The sequence below is a fragment of the Equus przewalskii genome, chromosome 17, assembly GCF_037783145.1.
Source record: "Equus przewalskii isolate Varuska chromosome 17, EquPr2, whole genome shotgun sequence".
NCBI classification, from domain to species: Eukaryota; Metazoa; Chordata; class Mammalia; order Perissodactyla; family Equidae; genus Equus; species Equus przewalskii.
The window spans coordinates 47,287,798-47,308,238 of NC_091847.1; the positions used below are offsets into that span (position 1 = coordinate 47,287,798).

Consider the following 20,441-nt stretch of genomic DNA (forward strand, 5'->3'; position numbering starts at 1 on the left):
ATTTTTTTCTTTTTGCTCCTCTGACTGGGTAATTTCCAATGCCTTATCCTCCAGGTTGCTGATCCTTTCTTCTGCAGGGTCGTCTACTTTTGAAACTCTCTATTGAATTCTTCAGTTCAGTTATTGTATTTTTTAAATCTAGAGTTTCTGTGGAGGTTTTTTTTTTTTTTTTGATGGTTGCTATTTCCTTGTTGAGTTACTCATTTGTTCATGCATTATTTTTCTGATTTTACTCAGTTGTCTGAGCAAATCTGAGTTGTCTGAGTGTAGTTTGTTAAACTTCCTTAAGAGGATTATTCTGAATTCTTTGTGACAAGACATAGGTCGCCATTTCTTTGGGGTCTATTATTGGAGCTTTATTAGTTTCTTTTGGTGGTGTCAAATTTACCTGATTTTCTGTGATCCTTAATTTCTTACATATCTGCATTTTGAGTAATTGGGCTCCCTCTCCAGACTTTACAGGTTAGCTTTGGCAGACACAGATCTTTGCCAGTCAGATCAGTTTGTGTTTCTAGATGTCTCCTAGTAATGTCCCTGGGGGGTAGGCGACGTGTGATATCATGGTGTGTTTTTGGGTGAGGCAACTGTTTGAGCTCTTTGGTCAGAGATTGTGGGGTGTGCCACTGGCTGAGCACAATTGGATGGGACTGCAGGCTTGGCCTCCTACCCAAGTGAGGCTAGAGGATGAGCTGTGCAGTTGCCTGGATTCTCTGGTCTGGCTTACTAGATGGTGGGACTGGGTACTATGTTCAGTACTAGATGGGCTATTAAATACCTTTTATGCCCTTGCAGGGCAACAGGACAGGACCTGGGCCTGTATAGCTCATTTTGGGGGGATCCAAATCAGGGCAGAGCATGCACTGAAGTCCTTAGTCAGGTGAGGCTAACGGTTTGGCTCTGCAGATGGGGGAAGCTACTGGATGCGCTATCTGGTCAAGTGCCACTTTAAGTAGGGCTGTTGAAGGGGCTATGCAGCTTCCTATGAGCTCTGGTTAGGTTCTCTGATGGGACAGTCTGAAGGATGTATTCAACGATGGGCAGGGCTATGAATTAGATTCCCTCCCTGGGCACAGAGGGAGAAGCAGCTCTAAGGCTAGTAGAGCTCTTTCTTGTCTTAACTCAAGCTGACCTGCACCCCAAGTTCCCTGACCAAAGAGGGCCACTGGCTTTGCACTGCAAACTGTTGGCTCTGCCCACCCACCTCTCAGCTTGAGTGCCACTGGGCCACACAGCTTCTGGAAGTTGCCACCAGCCCTTGTGGTCAGATGGGACCAAAAACACTCGCGACATTGGGTAGGGCTATGTCACTGCTCCTTGGCCTGGGTGCAAAGGGGTGAGGCTCCTCCAGGCTACTCTCAATTCCCCAAACAAGTTCCCCAGTTGGGAGGGGCCAGGAGCTACCCTCAGCCTTGGCTATGAATTAATTCCCCTGTCTGTGCTACCACAGGAATGTTCCATGCCCAGTACTGGCTTTGTTCTGGGGGTGATCAGCTCTGCCACCTGCCTCTCAGTTTGAGCCCCACAGGGCTGCATTGCTTCCAGGAGGTGTTCCCTGCCTTTCTGGTTAGATGGGTCTGGAAGATATTCTCCACAGCGGGTGGGGCTATCACTCAGTTCCTTGCCTGGGAGTGGGAAAACCGGGCTCTAGGGCCAGTAAAACTCCTCCTTTGAGGATCTGAATCAGGCATATCTGCATGCCGCCCAGTTTCCTGGTCAGAGCACTCCCCTAATTTGGTTCTGCAGATGAGCAAAGCCACTAGTTGGGATCACTACTTGGGTGCTGCAGGTATGAACTCAGTCAGCCAAGATCCATGTACTGGTCATTCCAAGTCCTTTCCCCCTTCTCTGTCACAGTCAGATTCCCAGTGGTTGAGCCACACAGATTCCCCTACAATCCCTATGGTGTGAAATCAGAGTAGGGACTTCCCCAAAGGGACCCACAATGCTCGGGGGGGGAGGTGTTGTATCCCCCCGGGTTCTTTCCCCGCTGGAGTAACTGGAGGCTCAGGGGGGACCTCGTCACATCGTACTGCCCTGGCCTGGGGTAGGAATAAGGCAATTAGCACGTAGCCACTTTTCTTACCCTTCTAATGCAGTATCTTGGCCTCTGTGGTGCAGGAGGTGCTTCAGCCTCACCCTGTGTTCTAAGGATTCTCTCAGTAGTGTCTTATTCTTGAATAGTTGTTAGGTTGTTCTGACTTTGCTCCCCCTCACAAGAACTATGCTGCTATCTTGGTGACGTCACTCCCCAGAACTGCTCTCCTACAATCAAACTTATTACATTTGAATATTTACTTCGTGCCAGTACATAATGGAAATTATCACTTGAAAGCCATTGATAGCTATTCGGCCTGGTAATAGAGCTCTTGAAACTTAGAACCCTAAAAAGCATTACATAATTCTAGGTTGGGACATTCTTGCCCTGAGGGAATTTTCTAGTACCATTCACCGTGGCACATCACTTAAACTTATACAAAACCTGCACCTTTAACATGCTGGTAAGAGAGTTTTTAGGTAGGATTTCGTATTTAACAATAAATGTGTGCCTCAGAAAAACAGGGTTTTTCCACTTTTGAGCTCCATTTAAACTGAATCATTATTATATCAAGTCACTCTTGAATGAGGTAGAAGCATGCTTTCAGCTATAAGGAATGGGTAAACATTTTATTTTAAACTGATCATATACTTTTACTATCACAAACTAAATGGGCCTCACTCAGCAACCGCTTCTCTTATTATATATACTTCCAAGAAAAAAGAAGACCTAAAATTATTTACTATCAAATGCATATCCTAATTTTTGGCAGTAGTCCTCCAATGTTAATTGGCTCATATTCACTATCTCTGTAATTTAATTACTTAATGGTAGATTCTGCTTACTAACTGAACTTGGAGGGTTCGCTAAGAAAGTATATTGCTTAACACTAAACAGACCATAGGTGCATTATTGAAATGAGTGATTGAAAATCCTGGTATGAAATTTTTCCATGCTAAGATCAATATATATATAAGGCTAGATATGCTTTTTGAGAGAATTCTTGGCTCTTCCCCTAAAGACTACTGCTTCACCCTACTCAGACATGAAGATGAGGTGGCCATCCACCATATTTATCAGCACATAAGATATATAATACATAGTGAACTTTACAACTTTACGATGACAATTTTTTCGGAAAAAGAAATTAAGAAATTTTCATCACACATGATTTATAGGCATCTCTAAAAGTTGTTTTAAATACAGAAAACCATTTTTGTTTACATAAGAATATATCGGAGTTAAAACGAGATAATGAGAACTTCCTTCTATCTTGCAAACTTGTGAGTTGGTCACAGTAGAGGCACTGGATGCAGAACAGTTTTTGTGTGTGTTTAGGTATGAGACCTGGGTGCCTTGATTTTACAAAAAGGTGTGAACCCTCCCGTTTGTCAGAGTATATGAAGCTGTCCAAATACATAATACCAAATACTGGTGTTTAGCAACATTTTGGTTCTTGCCAGTGAACAGAATCACAATGCTGCATTGCTGCATGTCATCTTTAGTCAAAAGTTTGATTAAGAGAAATAGTCACAGAGAATTGCCTAAAGGATATGTTGTCTACTCATTCCTTTCAACTTTAACTTTGATTATTATATCTTTCTAGACCACAAGTGAGAATAACTGCTTGGACCATGCTCTCAGCTCCTTGGTAACCAGCATTTCCTATCGTATAACCTACCTCTGGGCCCCCAGTGAAAGTACTTGAGCAGGAAAGTGTTCAAAACTTGCTATATTTGTATAGCCTGAATGTTTTGAGAGTTTTTAAGTTTCTGAATACATAACTCCAACTTCCTAGAAGAATTTCATCTCAGGCTTTAGTACTAGGAATAATCGTGTTTCTCCCAATTTTTTCAAAAGAAAGAAAGAAAAATGTTGTGGAGTAGGCTGTATCTGAGGAGATATTCCTCTTTGCTATTGGTAGGTTGGAAGCGGTAATCCAGATCTGGGCACTCCTCTAGCAAGTAGGCAGGACCTCATGGTGCATTTCTGTGTCCTAGCTTTAGCTCTGCATTCATCTTGTTAACAAATTCTTATTGTTCCTTCATGCTAATTGCTTTATGTATTTTTAAATCTTTATCGTATTATATGAATGTATGTAAGTGCCCTCAAACACGATTGGAAAAGACATGAGAATATGGGCGTAAAGTAAATATAGGTATTAAATGATATTTATTACTATGTTGCAAATTAAGGGTTCTCCGTTTATTCACGTACGCTTTACTCTCTGAGTAGAAGATGAGGGTCTTGTCTTATACTGTTTTTGCCCACAAGCTGTACAGAAGGGAGTTAAGGACATGCTCTGGATGTCAGGAAGCCAGGGCCCTGGGAGTCCAGCTCTGCAAGGAGCTCTATGAAGGGCCCCGACAAGTCACTTCACCACTCCAGCCTCAGCGCCCACAGGGTGGTTGGCAGGAATTATTCTGTGTTGTCCCCTGCAGCCCTCCGGTTTTAATTCAAAGACAGTCTGTCTATGTGAAGTGTGAATGTTTGTCTTTCATTCTCTCCTCAAGCTAATTCTAGTTATTCGTCAAACCTGATTCTCTGTGACTGGATAGATGCCTTATTCTTCCTCTGGAGCACTTTCACTAGTTAATTCTCACTAGGCATTTTATGACAGTGCTAAATATCACAGCAGCAATGCAGATAATACCTAAAGGAGGAACAAAGCAATGTGACACGATCTCTTTGTGCAATACACTTTTATTTTCCTTTTACCTTTGCAGTCATCTTTGAGTAATCGTTGTGTAAACAATAGAATGGAATGAAATTACATTAAATTGTATGCAAATGGCTCTAGAACACCTTAACAATTATGACAAGGCAATTATAAATAACTTTTTTTTCCTTAGTAATATATATTTGCTTTTTAAAGTACATTAAAGAGCTGCCATATCTAGGGTTAGCTAGGAAAGAGCAAATGGTACCATCCCGGGAGCCCACCTCCCTGAAAGTTTAGACCCCAATTTTGAAATCCTAAGGTTTACTATTCCATAATATATAGTCAAGCAGAGAGCTACTTGGGTTGAAAGTATTTATTCTTGAAACTTAACAGCGTTTTACCTTTTAGTCATTGCACAAAACCCTTTCTATTATTTTTTTACTCCATCTGGGTATTCTGCAGAATTTCAAGTAAAACTCAGATTCTGGTATTTTCAAGTTTATCACCTTTGGAACAACAAATCCTATCACTTAAGGAGAAGTCAAATCAGAGATGGGTACATAATCAGCAATCTAAAGAATGGCAACATTTTATATAGCATTCTAAACGTTCCAATGAAGCAAAACTTACATATGCCACTTTAAGTAGAGGAAATTTTAGATCTGAGACTATTCCAGAGTAAAGCAGCCTCAGGCACATTCTTAATATGAAAGTTTGCAAGGCACCTCCCTCTCCCAAGAGACAATCAGATTGTGGATTGGTTTTTAGGCAAACAAACCCAAAGAATAAGCATCCTAGTTCCTAATTCAGTCATTTCAAAAATCAGAAGTTATAAATACTCCAAAGATAGACCTGAAACTTTTTGTTTAAATAACAAGAGATTAACTGCAAGAAGCATATAATCAAAAATGTTTTTTTCCTCATAGCTAAGGTGTGTAATGCATAAATATATGAAAAATAAAATTCACAGTTTTAAAACTAGAATTCAAGTTTGGCTAATAAATCTTAATTTTATAAGTATATTAATTTCTAAATACAACATAAGAGGCAGTATTGTCAGATGTACAATTAAAGAATTATAACAGAAAGAACAATGAAAGAAGAAATAGGCTTCTGATAGAAAAAATTCCTTTTGTTGCCAATAAATAGGACCACCTGAGTGTATTTCAGATTCTTTTCACTTAAGGGATATCCGAATTGATTGCTAGGAATATTAAACAGCTTTTGGAAAAATTAGCAACAGTCGTGCAGCTGTGGCATTTGCTTGTTCTCATACTGTGGATTGCTAGAGAATAAAGCAGAACTCGGAGTGTTGTAAGTTTTAAAAAAATTCATTTTTATCCCATTTTGTCGAAGTCGGCCTCTTCACAATCTTCTGATTTTGCTGGGAACTGGGAGTGAGGGGGTGGGAGGAAGTGGAGAGGGAAGGGTTGAGGGGAGTGTGGTGAGGGAGGCATGACAGATCAGGGCGAGGTCAAGGGACATACATCAGCTGACACTCAACTGAGCAAACCCGATCAGCTTCACTTCATCGGGAATCTCTGCTCCATCACAGCCAGAGGCCTGAGAAGGGAAAAAGAAACCTTCAGTGCTGGTTTGTCGCTGCCGGTTTTTACAGATGTGTCCACGTGATGGCTGATCCAAGCAAGGGCACAGTCTGTATAAGGCCATGTGTCCCATCTCTCCCAGGAGAGATCCCAACAGTCACTCTCTTGAATAACTTCTAGGTGCTAAATGCTCTAGGAACTCTGGTCACCATGCCGCCAAGTACAGAAAATAAGGGAGACAGGATTTGTCACCCATTAAAACACCACCGTGCCCAGGCTCGCAGCTTTGGAACTGCCAATGAACCCCATGACTGGCAGGATACCACATACAAATTTTCAACAACTAAAGTGATTTTAAATATACTGTATAATTAGAGCTCCTTAATAATAATTTTTACAAGAATATTATGAAAATGAGCAGAAGAGATCAAACAGGTCACTCAGGGGTAATTCTGTTTTTACCAAAATCATCTCCTCTGTAAAACTGGCCAGAAAAAAAAGTGGTCCCAAGTAGTGGCATGGCTCATGTAGACAACTGTTATTTAAATACCTGTGAGTAATTTTTACAGGGAAAGGTACCCTAATAGATTTTTTTTCATAGCAGAATTTTGCTGGTAATAATTTGACGTTTATTGCCTAAAACTGGCCCAAATTATAGTATGCCAAATACTTTATTATTTTTAAATCAAAAGGAACTGGAAATAAGCCACTGCCCATCAAACCTCTCACTGGTCCTAATTCATAAGTTATTTTTATTTTCTTTCTCACTTTTCTCCCTTTCCTGCACACACACACATTACTCAGATCTAAGCTGTCTCTTCTCTCTATAGCACATAAGTCAGAATTGGACATTATGTAAGTGCCACAAATGGGGAGAAAAAAGTTTGATGAACAGGAATAGGCAATTAATTACCAAAAGGCCACACAAACCTTTTCTTGGCCTAATTCCTGCTAAATTATTGTCAAAACAATTAGTTTCCCAGGGAAAAAGCTCTTTGCAATCATCACAATGAACCTGCTTAGCATGCTTCAAAAACACAGTCCATAAACTCGGCCCTTTGTCCACCCCAGCAAGCTCATTTAAAGTAAGAAGCTAATTAGAGCATAACTTGAATATTTTTAAATAATTATCTTTAACATAACACTTAGTGTGAGTAGTTATGCTTATATAAGAAAATCTGCAGCCTAAAAGAGCAGAAATATTAGTTAACATTTAAAGAATTTACTTTGTGCCTGTCTAAAGATTTCTTAGTTTTACTTGACAGATAAGATATTCAGTAAAGTAAAATTTTCCTTGTTTGCACTGCTAGGGGCAGTAAGATCAGAAACGCTCCTTTCTTTATCGCTTTTATCAAAGTACTACAGGCATAGAAGGCTTTTCAGCTGAGATTTTTTTTTCGTGTTTGTCATAGTGACACTGTAATGTTCACCTCCCCTACCAATTTTCTCGTTCTCCTACCACTGTTTCTTTATCTATCTGCCTAAACCTTCCCATCTTCTCTCCTTGTAGCTATTGCTAACGTCATTTACTCACCCACTGAATGGGGGCAGAGTCAATTTGTGTAATTAACAGACAACTGACAAATATCTGAGGACAAACTATTGCTGCTGGTGGTGACAAAAAGGTCAGACTGGCAAGTTTGAAGCACATCGATGCATTTGAAAGCTACAGCAGAAATTCGCAATGTGAAAACAGCAGGAAGTTAAAGTGACTAGGAATAAAATATCCAATCATCGTTAAACAGACTAGAAACAAAATGAAAATATTAAATCCTTCTTGTGAAGAGTAATGGAAGTGAGAGTTTACAATGAGACTGGGTGATCAAGCCCGTGGTTATTGTGAGTACATCACACAGGGAGGCTTCAGGGAGACCACTCTATGGCCCCACTGCCTCATGCTGCTACACTGGAATGTCTTGTTTCCTGGGAAAGAGGCACAGGCCAGGGTGTCTGGCTTTCCTTCAAGGCACTCAGCCCTCCCTTCCCCACTACCTCACTAGCTCTCTTTTAACCAAGGCTGAGTCCTTGGTCTCTCTCATTGTAGCCTGCAAAACACTGAGGGCAATATGCAAATGATCCTGAAATCTAGAGAAAGGGACCACGGACCCTTAAAGTAGCAGTTCTCAAACTTTTTGGTCTCAGGATCCCTTTACGCTCTTGATCAAGGACTCCAGAAGCTTATGTTCAGTGTACTGATTGTCTCAGAAATTAAAACTGAGAAATTTAACAACTATTTAAACATCATTTTTAATGTTAAAGTATTATTACAGTAATACAGTAAATATTGTATTTAAAAATGTAAAACATGTTTATGTAGGCTATATTGACTGTCTTAGAAATTAAAACAGAAATTTCTAAAATATTCACTTACTAATTCATTAAACATAACAATAAACCCATTACATAACATAAATAAAATATTCATGAAAAATAACCATAGTTTCCCAAAACAAAATAAAAATTTGAGAAGACTGGCATTGCTTTACATTTTTGCAAATATCTTTACTGTCTTATTTAATGGAAGATGGCTGGATTCTCAGACCTGCTTCTGCACTGTCTATTGCTTTATGTTGTTCTCCTTGAAGAACAGAAAGAAAATCCAGCCTCTCCCAAACATGTACAGTCATGCATTGCTTAATGATGGGGATAAGCTCTGAGAAACGCGTTGTCAGGTGATTTCATCGTGTGGACATCATAGAGTGTACTTACACAAACCTAGATGGTATAGCCTACTACACACCTAGGCTATATGGTGCTAATCTTATGGAGCCACCATTGTATACACGGTCCATCATTGACTGAAATGTTGTTATGTGGTGCATGACTGTAGCTGGAAAGGGGAAGAGTATTTTAATAGCCTTTTAGATAACTGTGGCTATCATTTGTTACTATGCCAAAACTTGTCAAGTGGTAGTTTCTTGAAGCTTACTTGCAATGTGGAATTGAACTTTTCATACTCTGTTAAATAAAAATCCATTGGTCTCTATCTTGTACTTTGAATGGATCTTTTACCCATGTATGATGTTTCAGTATCACTGAATTATGCAGATCTTCCAAACATTGACATATTTCATTACACAATATCAATGTTTCATTACAAAATGTCAGCAAATCATATTTATTAATATTACCTATCACCAATCTCATCAGAAAAGTCTTTAAGTTTGAGGATCTGTCAAGCTTACAGTGGCAGATATGGAATTTTGGAAAACTCATTTTTGCTTGAAAGTTGAAATTTATTATTGACAACAAATATTGTCAGTTGTTTTCCTTGAAGTGTCAGGCTCACTTGGTTCATTTTGAAAAAAAATGCCTGCCAAATCCCTACCCTGAATAACCATAGTTTATTGGTTATTCTTTCAGGTGAAAATGGTATTCCATGAAAAGAAAGAAAATGGCTAGTTCAGTATACAATTGAAACAGTCTCACAATGCTTTTCTAGGAGACAACCACTGTACTCCAGTCTAGTGCAGGAGTGCTTCCCATTTCATCATACGGAGTATTACAAAGATGTGTCATCAAGTGGAGATTTGATAAACGATTCTTGCCTTATCAGGAAAATTCTTGAGTGAAACTGGCTTTTTCTTATTTTAATTTTTTACAGTGACTGGGTGAGGGCTTTGCAGAACATGATGGCTACTAGTACAGTGTGATGCTCCTGCCGTGATTTGTGCCCACACAGGCAGTTTTCACCACCATGGCTTTTACACCAATGTCAACACAATGGAAAAGGTCAAGTAATATCTCTGTATTATAATGAAAAGAGTTTTGGCATCCAGGACCCCCTAAAAGGGTCTCAAGGAATCCCAGAAATCCAAGACCCATACTTTGTGAACCTTGGCTTCAAAGGAAAATGGACACATTATCAGGAACTTCGCATGACAGTGTAACACCAGGACTGCTCTCACTCAAGTGTCGGTACTCTGATTCCTGGAAACCCCCACCTCCCACCCCTCCTGCCAGACCAGCAGACGTGGCCTGCACCCTGTGGAGGAGCTGAAGATGTGGTTGTCCAGCATCAATCACCAGGATTCTCCACCACAAACCTGGGTGCACTTTGGAACTACCCAGAAAGTTTGAAAACATACTGATGCCCGTGTCCACCCCAGAGGTTGTGACTGAATTGTTCTGGGGTATGGCCTGGGCACAGGGATTTTTTGAGCCTCCCAGGTGATATAAAGCCTAGTGCTTCTTCCCAAAGTGTGAACCTCCAAGTTTCTTTTAGAGCAATGATTCTCAGACTTTAGCCTGCATCAGAATCACCTGGAGAGCTTGTAAAAACACAGATTCCTGTGTGCTCCCCTCCCCAGAGGCTAATTCCCTAGGCTTGGGATGGGGCCCCAGAATTTACATTTTTATACAGTTTCTAGCTTCCAGGTGAAGATGACACTGTAGGTGTGGGGACCACACCTGGAGAACCACTGTTTCAGACTGGAGCAGGAGGCTCAGAGCTGCTACCTGGACCTTGAACTGACAGTTTCCTTTAAGATCTTTGTCTCATCTTTCTCTCCTGTCAACAGGGGAAGAAAGTTAATACTCTTGGGGAGTTTTTATCTCATTTCAGTGCTCTCTTTACCTGAACTTTGGGAAATGTCACATTAGTCATGCAGCCTCCAACTATGCCTAAGCTGAAAGCTTCTAAAACTAAGGCTCTTTCGTCATTAATCGCCGAAATGCTTATGAAATTGCTATCTGCAATGCATGTTATTAAACTTCCGTAACTAAAATCTATAATGCTCATGTAAATGTGTACCAATTGGATGTTAATTACATGTACTTACAATTCTATCTTCAAGGGCAAATTAAATATCTTATTTCATATTTTCACTAAGGCAATTTCAAAAATTCTACGTTGAAAGCAGCAAAACTCACTTACTTTACAAAACTGCAAGGCAGCAAATTAAAAACTGACTTAAAGAATATTTATGAAGACTTGCCTCAAGGCTTATAACAAGGACACAATAATACAGTACTGATATACCTAACCCAAGGCACATAATACTTGAGCTGAAATGCCCTCTATGCCTAAACCACTTTGTTAAAAAGTAATAAGAAAGAAGGTTTCTGATCTCGCCGCCCCTGGCTGTGCCAACCACGGAAATCATACTTCACTTATTATCTTACCGTCAAATGAAGCTAAAGATCTCATTGCACAGAGAAAAAAGTAAATGCACTTCTTTATACAACCAATATCCTTGCTCCTTGGGCCACTGTTTTTCTTATATTAGCAGATACACAAGATAAAAAGAGACACCTTTTCAAACCTGAGCCAAATATTTCTAACGGTGGTGGGAGCAGGGAGAGGAAAGAGATTGGAAAATGAGTCAGCTTCCCAGCCTTGGTTAAACCCTGGAATTACCAGCGGGTGCTTTCAAGATCCCCAAAGCCCAGGCTGCACCAACAGAAATTAAATTAGGATATTTGGTGTGAGACCTAGGCATTAGTAATTTTCTAAAGAGTCTCCACCATTCCTTGAGTAAAACTATTGTGCAGTAAGGTGAAAAACCACAGTATCAAGATTTCTCATTTACATAATTTTCAGGCACATGACAGTCTCCTCTGGAAAGTAAAGAAAGCTCTGAGATTAAAATGATAAAAGCTGAGGGGCCAGCCTGGTGGCAGAGACCCGGGGTTTGCTGGGTTGGATCTCAGGCCTGGACTTACACACTGCTCATGAAGCCATGCTGTGACGGTGTCCCACATACAAAATAGACAAAGTTTGCCACAGATGTTAGCTCAGTCACAATCTTCCTCAAGCAAAAAGGGGAAGATTGGCAACAGACGTTAGCTCAGGGCCAATCTTCCTCAACACACACACACACACACACACACACACACAGACACAAGATAAAAGCTCAGAAATAAAAGGACCATGAGCACCAGTAGCTTATGAGGAAAAATGCTTCTGAAATACTTTGATCTTTTATTCTTCAATAAAATAACCAAACTGATGAATGAAGGCAAACTTATTTGAATCTCTGTGGTTTCCCCAGGTTGTTGGTGTGCTACAAAAGACGAGGCCAAAATTCAGTTCAAGTTAGCTCTGTCAAGTGGACCTCAAACTGGCTGGCAACTGATAACAAATAAACCCTCTCAGGTTTTAACTAGGGCTGGACAGAGAGTTAAGTGACAGAAATAGAAGGTTACTCCTGAGTTTGGCTTTATTTAACACCTTTAACTATCTTTTAGGAAAAAGCCATCAATTTCTATTTACTTAACACCCTATTACTACATTCTCAAGCTATAAGGGGAAGGGAAAACGTGTGTGGCTTCTCCTGTGAGACAGGCCAATATTACTCAATCTGCTTGAGCTACAAAGGAGATTTGGTCTTAACTAGCGTAAATGTATCCAGTCATCCAAAAGGTTGAATCCACAAAGAAACCGAAAATTGTAAAACTATAAGGCTGCAGGGTCCTGCCTCTAAGAATAAGTAGTTGTTGAGAGTATGGGCTGAGGTGCTAGACCAGAGTTGAAATCTCAGCTTTTGCACCCTAGGATCCTGGGCAAGTTAACCCCACAGAGCCTCTGATTCCAAAGATGTAAAATGGACCTAATGATATCATCATCTCGTGGGATCAGGAGGACTAAACGAACTGAGATGAAGATTGTACAACACCTCGTGCGCTGTCTGGCAAACAGTGGATGCACGACAAAGACTGATTCTTGTTATTTCTGCAGGCAAGGCCAAGGAATTTTAAGAGATTCTGTAAACAGAGGGCATGAAGCAGAAGTCACAATCCTAATTATTTTACAGAGATTTTAAAATGTAAAGGAAAAATAAATAATGATGGCTAAAGTTTTTCTAAATGACTTTTGTGTTATTCTGATATCTATTAGTTATGATCAAGTCCCTGTGGCAGCCACTGTGCCAGGCACTGGGCGATCCAAGACAGAAGTCTCTGCCCACTTAGAGCCTCTAGACTTATTTGAGATATGAGTAAGATTCCACACAATTTCAATATACTACAACCCTGGTGGGGGAGGATACAGGAGGAGCACCTGAGTCAGGATTGTGTGTCAGAGAAAGCTTCTTGGAGAAAGTAAAATTTAAGCAGAAAATTGGAATATGTGTAGGTAGGTGTTGGTGAGACAGAGAGGAGGCCTGGAGAAGCTGGGAGAGAAGGATATTTTAGAAAGTACATACAAAGGGTCGGCACATGAAAACAGGAGGAGACAGAGAACCAGAGAGAGAGAGAGAGAGAGAGAATGAATGTGAGGGGAGATAGAGGTAAGGCAGGAGACCGAAAGGGAGGTCTGATCAGGAAGGGCTTCCTTAGCTATGCACAGGGGCTTGAGTTTAAAGAACAGTGGAGAACTATTCGAGTATTGGAGCATTTTGGAATTAAGGAAGAATTACTCCTGCTCTAGCTTCAGTGTGGTAAACAGAACTGGAGGCTGGAAAATTGTAGCCAGGAAGATCAGTTTCAGAAGATACAAGAGGATCTCACTAGTGTGCTGGAAATGGGGATGAAGAGAAGAGGACAGAATCAAGAAAGAGAATCCAGGGAACTAACAAATTGCTCAAGGCAGGAGATGAGGGGGAGTTCCACATCATTCCTACTGTCTCTCTGGAGACAGTATGGTAGGTGCTTTTACAAAACCTTCTGAGGAGTAGGAAAGGGCCAGGGCTGCTGTTCCTGTTTCCTAAGCAAGCAAGTTTAGAACTGGGAATAAGCCAGTATGAAAGTTTTAATCTCTTATCTTTTCTTTTTGCATATTCAAAATTAGGAAAATGCTCTTGAGGTGATATGTTGTAACTTCTTTTTTATGGTATAAAAAAAATGAATAGAGAAACATTAACATTGGCTTGAAATACTGACACAGGGTGCCATTTTCTCATCAATATATTCTCATATAAATGGAATATATTTATAAAGATGTAGGTTAATTAGAAACATAACAGAGATGACAGAAGAGTCCCAAGCCAGAAGATGAATTTTCCAATTTGTTAATTTATCACTCTATGACTGAATAAAACGTTCTGTTATCAAAACAAAATGAATGTCTTCAGATAAATTGTTTTTGTGAAAATCTCTGTGTTTTTCTTTTATCATACGGCCTAGCCATCTGAAATTGAATGAGAAGCAAAACCCAGAAAGTTAATTAGCACGAGGCTAACATTTACTGTAACTAATCATTTAGCGTTTTTGGCCATACACATTTTCCATTAAATTTTTACAAGAAATAAAAAAGACAGATCATCAATATATGTTGTGCACAGCAAAGTTTTGGTCATCTTGATTGTAAATTGCTTGCAGCATTCTGACTTGCATTTGCAAAGATTAATTTATAATTTTAAAATGAGTCACTTAATGTACTATTTGCTAAAACTTTCAAGAAAATAGTCACTTTCAACTGTCTGGACTTCTCTCCATTTCCGGCCATGATCACCATCTCTTGGTTTCACAATGACCTCAAAATGCTCAGTATTCTGTATATCTGTGGCCACCCTAGTTCTTAAATTTAAAATCCACTAGTGCAGAAGAACTGCTGGAATATCTCCTCTCCACGGGAATCTGTTACTGTGATTTGAAATGCGGAGTTAAAATGTTACGTCCTTGTTCACCAGCCTTCAGTGAGTAGTTCTACAATTGCTTCCAATTACCTAAACCATTTCTGCAACAATCAGCCTCAATTTTTAAAAGTTAGAGCCACTTGGCTTTCGCTTCAGGAAAGCTTTATTAAGAGTGTTGCTTGGAAGTCAGGTTAATTTTGTCTATATGGTCGAGTTGCCATACAAACTAGAAACAAAATGGTACAGGCTTCAAGATTTCTCAAATGGCCACTCTTAGTTAAAGACGTGATGGTAAAAGAACAAGTTATGTTCATGGAAGAGGAAATTTCCGTTTGCGATCAGAAAATGTTCCCAAATGTTGAAGCGGCAAATGATGAACGCAAAAATGGATCCCAAAAGAAAATAACAACAAAATTACAGAGTAGCTTATTAAAACTATATTATTATTCCTTGCTGGCACAGCATGCAAAATATGTACCTTCTTTCTATAACTTTTCACTTACCAACTTAAATGTCAATGTTTTTAAAGCTTTGGGATCATCTACAATCTTCTGTAAATTAGCAGCCACTGTAAAATACAAACATGGAGAAAAAGTGTCCAAATTATTTCCAATAACACTGGATTTTCACATCAATGATTTAGAAAATTTGACTAATGATGCTATAAGCTGCAAAATCATTTCTTTCACGGATATTACAATGTCCATATAAATGACCAAATTACTCTCATACCAACAATTTCTACAACAACTTATGTCTTAAGCACATCTGAATTAATCACTACGCGTTGAATCCCACATTTCAGAAAATATAACGAGAAGTTACTTTCTCATGGAAAGTAGAAATGATAGCAGCCCCCAGTGTTTTTACCACTTGGTTTCTCTCAACACTCATTACTAAGAAATTTATTAGCCAGGAGAGGGCAGTACAAAACAAAGAGGAGAGGTATTGCAAAGAACGGTTTCTCTGGCAAAAAGAGGTCAGCACATTTGAACTCCTGTCCTATAAATTCACTCAATTCTCTGCACCCATTTTTATCACAGCAACAAAATACAGTGGATAACCTCTACAACTCGGGCATATGTTCTATGCTTTCAGAGCACAATGATCTGTCAAACCAGTGAAGTGCCACAGTGAGCAATACCAAAGTCAGCTGAACAGGGTCGAGGACTAGAGGCTGTCACTTTGGAGCTCAATTGTGAAGACATGTTTTCTGTATTAGCCAGATTCATCAGGGACTGAAGGATCATCTCCTTGGTGCCATGACATATTTGATGCTCTAGTAGAGAAGTCGGCTCTCCCTGCTTACTGCTTTGGCTTAGGGTACTGTTTATTAACAGAATTATCAAAAGGTGATGATGGAAGTTTAAAACCTTGCTCTTTCCATCCCCAAACCTAAAGTACAAAGTACTGAAAGTCAAGTAAGTGCTCTCGATCAGGGAAGGAGAAGTTATCACTATTGAAGAAATTAGGGGAGACAGTCCATTCATCATTTTTATTTTTCATGAGGAAAACTGCTGCTTCAGTAATTAGGTATCTGAAAAGTTATCTGAATATTTTAAGATTAAAAAAAACTAAGATAAAATAGTAAACATAAGTCTTCGGAGAAAAGTGTTTCAAGTGGAAAGTTTGTGAGTAGAGAGTAGAAAGAAATCTGTGCCAATTTTATATTTCCCTAAGGTTGACTGAAAACAACCTAGATACATGGATTTTCTGCAGATTACTTTATTTCATTGAATCCATCAGCTGCAGAGGAGAAAAAAAGTGAAAATTATATACTCAGTATGGCCTATTTCTCTTTATAAACCATAATTACAGGCATCATTTTATCTTCATCTGTTGCCCTCTTAATACTTCCATTCTGAGCAAACTGCAAAGTTGCATTTATGGTAACACCCTTCTCTCCCTTCATCTTTTTCTGCTCTTTCGTTTGCACATAGAAGCAAACTTACACATCCATCACTTACATCCTGGGCCACCAACTCAGCCTGGTTATCACTGCCAACTTCTTTTGGCCTCCGTAACAGTTTCCTGAACATATTTCAGATATTAAAATCATCTAGTAATCTGTGCAGGAAACATTGGCTCATGGAGTAAAAAGCTCTGTTAGAATATTCTGTCCACCAAAGCCAGTATTTACTGTCAGGGCATTCTGACTACATGCAAATTGCTGCAAGTGAACACAGCCACCATTTTCTTAAAACATAGAAGTGTTCTGATAGTTCCTCTGATTTGGGTTTATTTCATGAGTGGCCATAAAGTCTGCCCACAAATTTCAGTCCTTTCATTAGAGACTCTCAGTTCATGCAGATGATTTATTGCCTTGTTCTGGGTCATCTATTTCCAGGCTGCTCTCTAATGCTCAGCCAAAAGCAGAGCTCTGTCCTACACTAATTCACAGCCCTCTCTCTGGAGTACACACATATGTGCTAGGGCCAATTTCCAAGGAACACGGCTAAGCAAGTTGTAGACTGAAGGGCAAGACTGAGCTGCTAGCATCTTAAACAATCATCCCAGAAATCTCGCTCCCCAATTGTGAATCCTACACCTCAGGGACATTAGAAATTCAAATTCTGTCTTCAGCTCAAAGCAAAAATAGCAAAACTGGCCACTTACCTGATTACTTATCCCAGCTGCTAGGCTTATTTTCAATTTAGTTGATTCTAATTTGTTGTAAAGTGGTATAAAATACCATCATTTAACTGACATCACACAAAATTCAGGGTGATGCTAATTTCTCTTCCAGTATCAATGCTCATTAAAAAGATGGGTGTCACTGTTTTCTCCCTTCTCCTGACTGTGCACCTGGATTTCAAAAATAAAAATGCTCCTTACCTGGAACATGAGCTGAGAAGGAAGGGCTGGGTAGGGCTGCTTGTTACTATAGAACTTCTCAAGTATGTGCTGTTAACAGCGAACTTCATGTTTTAAGGTACTCTAGTTTCCAAAAGCTATGGGGTTTCCGAAGCCTGCTTAGTCAGTGGCCATCAACTCATTTCCAATCCCTCCCGCTTTCCCAAATAAAATTCATTTGCCTGATTTCTCATTTCTGATGCAGATTCTAGTAAAGTTATCTTCCTTGAGCTCGCCCCTACTCTCCTTCTCAGCCCACTATCTTCAGTCATGTGTGCTTTCTTTCTCTCTTGGCCGCACAGGACACATAATATACTCCCTGAGGCCCCCAAGATGGTGGCCCCCTTGCCCTACTTCCGGGGCTACACGATACCTTTGTGTGAGCAATCTATTTCTTGCTATTTTTGTGTCCCTGTGTCACACTTTTCAGCTTAAATCCCTGTCAGGGCTAAAAGTTTCTATTGGTTCTTGTGGATAACTTTCAGCCTAAGGTACGGTAAGTGCTTTATGAAGACATAATAATATCATTAACAACCACGTGAAAAAGATGCCAAGCTCAATGCCACCCTGAATCTAAACAGAGAAGGAAAGAAGATTGTCCTGGGGGTAATCTGTCAGAGGCAAGGCAGCAGAGCCAACATTTCTTTGGTAATCTAAGTTGGGCAGTCTCCAGACACGGTTTTCTCTATAAACTCCTTGCACTACTCAAATTCTCCACGTTTTGACAGTTAAAAGAGTAACCGTTATATAACGACTATTTACAGTCTGTGTTTATATTCCGAGTGATTAGTCGAAAGATATACTTTTCTCCCCGGATACCAGCATATTTCACAACAATCTCACATGGTACCGATGTTCTGCTGGCGGTGAGTTAATTTATTTAATTCGAGCTATTCCCAACAAAAGCTGTGGAGAAAAGCACACGAAGTCTGAAAGAGACTGCAGAGACTGTGGCTTTCTTTCCCCTAGAAAGAAATTCTGAGATAGGACAGAAGCGTAGACTTGGGTTACCCAACAAGATGATGATGGTACAATATTGTTTCCTCCACAGACACGCCCTGAGCAGCTGCTCTGTACACTGCATTGATGCACACAGGCAGCATGAGATTGCAAAGAAAGAGAGGGATGGGTGCCAAAAGAGAATCCAAGCTCTAAATAAGGAGAAGAGGAGATGATACGAGGGAGGGTTTCTTACGGATACTGCTATAACACTAATGCAAAATTATGGCTCATTAACAATTCAGTTTGGGACAAAATAGAAGCGATTTGCCCTATTATTTTCCCTAAATCTCTGGGCTCCCATCTTCATGAGATGAGCGTCGCATAGTGTGGAAGAGCCTGAGGCAGAGTTCCTGGGTTCAAATTCTGCCTCCTGCTTAGAGCTGTGTGGCCCATGAACTCGAGCAAGTTTACTTAGACTCTTTGTGTTTGAGTCTACGCATCTATAAAATGCGGACACTAATAGTGCCTACCTGATAGGGCTGTTTTGAGGACTGAGTTAATACACATAAAGTGCTTAGACTAGCACTTGATTATACCAAGTGCATAACAAACATTAGCTGATTATCTCTACCCTGGACAACTGCATATCTTATGGGGTTTCCTTGCCTTCAGTCTTAACTGCTCATGTGTTCTCTTTCTCACACTCACCAGACTTACTTGGAGAATCTAAGTCATAAATTGGAATGTACTGCCTCCTTAAGTGACACCGTTTAACTGTTCACATCAATGTCGGGAAAAAGCCCAAGTTTCCATTGTGTTCCATGAGACCCTCCATGGTCATGTCTAACTGACCTCTCCAGTTTATTTCGTGCCGTTTCCTAGCCTGGAGTTTCCCAGGAAGAGCTCCAAAACCACCCCCCTCCTCTAGATCTCTACCACTACTCTTACCATTGTGTGTTGTATAATCCATTACAGATCTGACTTCCCCACTAGATTCAAACTCTTTGATAACCCAGAGAAAATCTTATTCATCACTGCAAAAGGTTCGTCTTTGAAAATATATCCATATATACAGAGACTGACAACTTCTCACCACCTCCACTGCTACTACCCAAGTATGGCTGCCATCACCTCCCCTCTAGACTTGTATAATAGCCTGTTGTCTCCCTGTTTCCATCCTAGTTCCTTAGTGGCCTAGCCTCCACCCAGCAGTCAGACGATCCTTCTCTGTTACTTCTCTATCCAAACCTTCTGATAGCTTTCCAGCTCAGAGTAAAAGCCACAGTCTCTACACTGGTCTACAAAACCCACTTGATCAAGCCTCCTGCTCTGTCTCTGACTCATCCCTCACCATTTTTTCTTGCTGCCCCTGCTATGCCCACAACAGCCTTCATGCTGATCCTTGAGCATTGAAAGCAGGCAGCCCCTTGAGACCCTCTGTACCTGCCATTCCCACTGCCGGAAACACTCCTCCTCCCTGACTGCCTCCCTCCCTTCCTTCCAGTTACTGCTCAAATGTCCCTGGCTACTCTATTAACACCCCTACTTTACTGCCTCACTCAATTTCTTTATCCAGGACTTTTCTTTTTCATAGCACTTATGAGCACCAGGCATACTATATATTCATCAACTATTTTCGGGTGTGGCCCTTCACTTACTGCCACACACCCAGAACACAAGCTCCAGCGAGCGCAGGAACTATGTCTGTCTTGTTCACTGCTATGCTGTTCCTAGTGCCACCATATGGTGAGTGTCATTTCAGAGGGTTCCAAGACTCTAAAAACCCCAGGTTAAGACCCTCTTAGAGAAGAATTATTCATATCTTAGAAGAATTTATATAAATGTCTCCTAAGCAATAATTTCATTTGTTTTCCAAAAATAAATAA

At 40.2% G+C, this 20,441-nt stretch overlaps 1 protein-coding gene across 5 annotated transcripts in view; it reads right to left on the reverse strand.

Moving 5' to 3' along the window:
- Window positions 1-4,720: 4,720 nt before the first annotated feature.
- The window catches only part of STK39 (serine/threonine kinase 39), a 278,661-nt gene continuing 262,940 nt past the window's right edge, over window positions 4,721-20,441 (reverse strand). For all 5 annotated transcript variants that reach the window (XM_070580065.1, XM_070580064.1, XM_070580067.1 and 2 more), the window contains exons 17-18: window positions 15,264-15,328; window positions 4,721-6,260 (exon numbers count right to left, since the gene is read on the reverse strand). In XM_070580065.1, coding sequence (XP_070436166.1) covers window positions 6,186-6,260; window positions 15,264-15,328 — 140 coding nt within the window. In that variant the 3' untranslated portion in view covers window positions 4,721-6,185. The remainder of the gene's footprint in view (window positions 6,261-15,263; window positions 15,329-20,441) is intronic.